Genomic DNA, 5,998 nt, shown 5'->3' with positions numbered 1-5,998 from the left:
AAAAACATAAAGCAACCGTGAACAATTTTAAAAGTCCGGAACATTATTTACAAACGGCAAACACTTTTTGACAATTGGGAACATTTTTTCAAAACATGAACAAATTTAGAAACACCAAACACTTTTTTAGGAAAAAGTAAAAAAAACATAACACGAACAAAAAATTAACAACGTGAACAAATTTTGAAATCCGAACATTTTTCAAAAAATAAAACAAAAATTAAGTTTTTGTATATACGAACATTTTTTTAAATTATGAAAATTGCTTTGAAAACATGAACACTTTTCTGAAATTTGTGAACAGTTTTTGAGAATGGGGACATTTTTTGAATCCCAAACACTTTATCAAATGGAAAAGGGAACATTTTTTAAATCCCGAACAAATTATTAAAACCATGAACATTTTTTGAATTTGTGAAGAAAATATGAAAAACAGGAACATTTTTTGGAAATTCTGAACAAATATTTTGAAACCAGGAACTCTTTTTGAATTTCTATTTTTTTAAAGAATATTTTTTGAATTTGTGAACAAAATCTGAAATATAAGAATATTTTTTGAAATTTGAATTTTTTTGTAAATAAACTTGAAAAGGAAAAAAAGGAAAACAAAAAAAAGAAACAGAAAAAAGAAAAGAAAAACGAAAAAGAAGAGAAATAGAAAAAAAGAAAACGAAAAAGAAAAAGCCGGTTCAGGAACCTTCTAGAAGGTTCCTAAAACCAGAAAAACCCGGCTGGAAACATTATAGAAGGTTCCCATAAACCGGTGTTTGCTGAAATGCTAAAACGGGCCGGCCCACTCGGCCGCTCGCTCGCACCTCCCCTGTGCGAAGCGGACGAGACTTGCCTGCTCCCCACGCGTGCGCCCATCCATGCTTCCATGTACGTGGCTTAATTTGATTGAAACAAAATAAGACCCGGCCCCACCTCCTTAAAATCAAAGGGGAAGATGATTAGATTAAAAAGGAAAAAAAAACAGCCATAAAAAAAATAGAAGCACGGATGAAAGCATGAGAAGGAAGCAAACAAGCCGGATCCGTGTGAAGTGGCGACAGCTTGCCGCAACGAGCGGGGAGTGGGATTTTCCATTGGGGCATCCCAGATCTGAACCGAACCTAACTTGGAAAGGCCTAACTAACTACACAGTGGGTACTGCTCGGAAAAAACAAACCAGAAACTAACTACAGAATGGGTGAGTTTATTGGGATGGCCCAGAATTGCAAGCCAAACCAGTATTTTATAAGTTTTTTTCTTTGCTACGAGCAAATAGCATTTTCTAAGGTTCCCTATGTCTCGCTTAGGCGGCCCAGATCTGAACCGAGCCTAACTAACTACACAATATACAACTCAAAAAAAAAAAACTACACAATATACACAATGGTTTTTCAAATGCTTAATTAACATTTTTAGGTACAAGATTAACATTTTTTAATACATCATCAGCATTTTTATACACGTTTACCATTTTTAAATTCTTGATTGACATTTTTGAAATACAGCATTACCCATTTTGTAATACGTAGTAAACGTTTCATATATACATATTTAACATTTTTAATGCTTAATTAACATTTTTTCAAATGCAAGATAATATTTTTCTAATACATATTCAACAAATTTTTTATACACATTTAACAATATTTAAATGATTGATTAAGATATTCAAATTATTGTTAATATAGTTTAAAATGCTTGATTAACATTTTAAAGTACATGATCAACTATTTTCTCACATATTGTATATTTTTTTGTATACACAAGAAATATTTTATCTATACACATTTGACATTTTTCAAAACCTTGGTTACCATTTTTTTCCAAATGTTTTGTGTAAAATGTTTTTGTAATATATTTTATTTAGAATATTTGGAAGTATAAAAAAACGAGGTTGTGGCCTCCAGCGCACCTAGGCCTGCCTATCTTGTGCTGCCTTTGACGCGAGGGTTCGTTACGTCTCTCTATAAAGGAGACATAACTTGGAAAGGCCTTACTAACTACACGATAGGTACTGCTAATAAAACAAAAACTAACTACAGAATGGGTGAGTTTATTGGGATGGCCCAGAATTGCAAGCCAAACCAGTATTTTCTAAAAAAAAATCTTTGCTACGAGCAAATAGCATTTTCTAAGGTTCCCCATGTCTCGCTTAGGCGCCTCAGATCTGAACCGAGCCTAACTTGGAGGCCTAACTAACTACACAATGGGGACTGCTAAAAAGCCAAAAACAACACATAACTATACAATGGGTGAGTTTATTGAGATGGCCAAAAATTGCAAGCCAGACCAGTATTTTCTAAGTTTTGTTTTTTCTGCTATGAGCAAATAGCATTTTCTAAGGTTTGCCAATTATATCATGACAAAAAGAGCATAAACACTATTGACAACGATACATGGAGGAAAGATGCCATGGAAAAAAAGGCATAAACACCATTGACAACGATACATGGGAAAGATGCCAAGATCTGGTAGCCCACATCCACCTGCTATCACAAGTCTCACTCTCACCTGGCTCTGCAAAATCTTGCCAAACATGTCCATGGACCACCCTAAAAAGTTGAAAATGATTGCAATAATGTGCGACCCCATAAACTTCTTCCCACAAACAGCAGAAAGCGACAAGGGGCATGAAAATTGCTTTAAAAGAAAAAAAACGGGCATGAAATGGCATCAGCCACCACTGTAGCTGTATGGCCTTAATTAGTTGTGAACTGTGATGCTTGCACATGAGAAAATTTACATCTCGAGTTTTTTTAAACACAGTACAAACGCAAGCGCTCATACATACACGCATACACTCACCCTTATAAACGCACACACGCACACCCCACCCCTATGAACAACTCCGAGAAGTCAGCGTAGGCGTCAAGAACGTTTCCTCCCACTGAAAGCGCATTTGCCGAAAATCCTAAAATAAATTCAGGAATAATGCGAGCACCAGGATTTGAACTCTGGTGGACTAAGGATACCACTGTCCCTCTAACCATCCAACCACAGGTTGGTTCGTATCTTGAGTTTTTTTTTGTTATATGTGGCAAGAAGTCTTTATCTGCTCTCCGTGTCACACCAGGCTATAACACTCTTGTCCATCTCAAGCATCTTCTGCATTCCACCACAATGTTGAACTCTCACCTGTGATTAATTTGTTTTGAAACATAGGTGAAAGATTTGTCTCATCGATTAATTAAGAAGAAGAGAATCATCCAGTTAATTAATGAAAACCGGGCGAAAACCGACACTTGTGATCAGTTTTGCCTCTTATGTCTTGGCAGAAAGGCTATGTAGAGTTGTATTATCACCTATTTTTACTATCTTTTCTTTTACTTCTAATAGGTACGTTTCCCTTTCTCATATTTTCAGTTTTCATCATTTTCTTCCTTTGCAAGCTTTCGCATGTCATGTTATTTATCCATGGTTTAGTAAAAAGTTGGTTTCCATCATCTGATAGATCTACTTCGTCAACTTAGAAAAAAATTATTTATGCAAACACAAGGACTAAAATATTATTAAAAGTTGGACTTTTGTATATAGAAATATTATTATTCAGGTAATTAATTACAAGATTTATTTACTCTCAAATGGATGTCGATCGCAACATACATTTCATCTGAACTGCTAGCTGCAGACATTGGTGTATGTACCAACGACCACTATACCACAAAAAAACCACACACAGCAACTTGAGTTGCCCCAATTCGCCTCGGTCCGCCGCGTCAAAACCGTGGCCGCGATCATTTTTAAGGCTCAAGAACACCCGGCCAGCAGTGCGCGCGCAACATCAACATGCATGACAACATGGATGGATCATGGATGCTACAAGGCGGTCGGCGTTGCCGTCGGCTCCACGGAGCGGATGGCCTCCCGGATCTCTCGCTGGACGGTGGCGCGGGACGGCGCGACGATCATGTCGTCCCAGATGGAGCGGGAGCCGCAGGTGGTGGCGCCGCCGGGGTAGAGGTCGTGCAGGGAGGTGGCGCCCTCGTTGAGGTTGCTCACCTTGTCCAGGCAGTCGATCTCGCGCGGCTCCACCAGCAGGCTGCCGTTGATGTCGCCCTTCCACGCGATCAGCTAAGACAAGAAATTCGTGCCCAGCTGATTAACAACTAGCTGAGTACGTAGAAATTAAGATGAACTTAGATTGTCCTGAGTACGTAGTTGATCAGTAATAAAAGTGAGAACCTGTGGAGAGCCCAAGGAGTTGGAGCTGTAGAGCTTGGCCCCGTCCACAAGCTGGCAGTACTTCTGGAACGCCGCCGCGAATCTCTTGTGCGACGTGAGCTGCGAGTTCACCCTCACCGCCCTCCCCGTCATGATCGCTCTCCTGCAATGCAGAGAACATCAGAACAAGCATCTCACTCACTGTCAACACTTGCGCACACACGCCCACACACACAATCAAACGACGCGGATAAAAAGGTGACGGTGTGGTACCTGATCCCTCTGGCGACGGCGAGGTAGGCGTCGCAGACGACGCCGACGACCTCGATCCGGTACGGTTTCCGGTCCCTGTTGGCGGCGACAAAGTCCTGGTCGTTGGGGACGGGCTCCCAGTAGTTCTCGGTGATGGTGCCGTCCTCGTCCACCTTGTAGCCCACGCCCATGCGGTGGCGCTGGGAGTGCACGGCCCGGGCCATGGCGATGGTCTGCTCCACGAAGGGCTCCCAGGAGAGCGTGCCGTCCAGGATCACGTCGCGCCCCTCGTTCAGCGCCGTCACCAGCAGCGACGACGCCGCGTCCGTCGACGACTTGTGCACCTGTTGTGTTACACCCAGCGTGTTAGCACACGCACCTATGAAATGAAATGAAATGAAACGAAACGGTTGATCATCACGCTCCACAATCAATGATGTGCTATACTCGGCTTGGCCATGTCCAAACCCATAGCAGCTGTGTTGACTCGTGGACCCAGTAGCTGCTGTATTGACAATTTTAAAATCCCGAATAATTTTTGAAAACGCAATTTCCAAATAAAATAAAAATGTGAAAATTTTACTATGATTATATCATTTTTAGAATTGTTTTTGAAAAACCTGAACAATTTCTAAAAGCTTGAACAAATTTTAAAATCACAGACAATTTTTACATATGAGAATAAAATTTGATAATTCCAATTTTTTAAGAATATGATTAATTTTTTAAACATAAACAATTTTGAAAATGGCAAGATTTCTTAAAACTCCTAACAACATTTGGGAAAAGGCAATTTTTTTGATATGTGAACATCTTTTTGTAAAAGGAAACTTTGAACAAAATTTGAAAACAATAACATTTTTACAAATTTGAGAACGTTTCTTGAAAACGCAAACATTTTTATGAAATAAAAAATTTGAATGTTTTAAAAAAGAAGTAGAAAATAGAAAAGAAAAAAACAAAGACAAAAACAAAAAGGAAAAAGAAAAAATGAGCGATAAAACCCAAAACACATTAAAGAAAAAACTGTAGAAAGAAACGATAACTATAGAAAAGGGAAAAAAATCCAAAATGGAGGAAGGTTCTAGAAGGTTCCCAAAACTGGTTTAAATAGTGCACTACGCTATGGTAAAAATGGGCTTGCCCACCCCAAAGCGCTTGCCTCCCTCGTAGCGTGCGTCTAGCCGATAGTCTGCCGGAACGAGTGGCAGATAGGACTTCCCCTAGAACTACGCGCTCGGACCCACATCAAGCCGCCATATTTCCCCAACATTCAAATTAACATTCAAATTAACTATGAGCAGACTAAGGCATAGCCTAGTGGTGGGAAGGGGCTGATGCCTTCCCACCCACCCAGGTTCAAGGCTTGGTACTTGCAATTTGGGTTTGTTGCACCAATTATGCTGTAGGGGGTTCCCTTACAATCTTTCTATCAAAAAAAACATTCAAATTAACGAAATAATTTTCCCTAGAGAAAATGGAGGATGATATAAAAAAGGAAAAATGGAGGAAGGTTCTCCAAAAAAAGGGGAAATGGGGGGAGATTCTCTTAAAAGAAGGGGAAATGAGGGAAGGTTCTCTCAGAAGAAGGAAA

General features: G+C 39.7%; 1 protein-coding gene across 1 annotated transcript in view; it reads right to left on the bottom strand.

Annotated features, from left to right (window-relative positions):
- Positions 1-3,495: 3,495 nt before the first annotated feature.
- Positions 3,496-5,998, bottom strand: part of LOC119286720 — an 8,604-nt gene continuing 6,101 nt past the window's right edge. Inside the window, exons 7-9 of the mRNA XM_037566161.1 lie at positions 4,426-4,748; positions 4,174-4,315; positions 3,496-4,062 (exon numbers count right to left, since the gene is read on the bottom strand). Coding sequence (XP_037422058.1) covers positions 3,808-4,062; positions 4,174-4,315; positions 4,426-4,748 — 720 coding nt within the window. The 3' untranslated portion in view covers positions 3,496-3,807. The remainder of the gene's footprint in view (positions 4,063-4,173; positions 4,316-4,425; positions 4,749-5,998) is intronic.

The sequence above is a fragment of the Triticum dicoccoides genome, chromosome 4A (assembly GCF_002162155.2).
Source record: "Triticum dicoccoides isolate Atlit2015 ecotype Zavitan chromosome 4A, WEW_v2.0, whole genome shotgun sequence".
Classification (NCBI taxonomy): Eukaryota; Viridiplantae; Streptophyta; class Magnoliopsida; order Poales; family Poaceae; genus Triticum; species Triticum dicoccoides.
The sequence above is the reverse complement of the archived record's forward strand: the minus strand, read 5'-3'. Positions and strand labels throughout refer to the sequence as shown.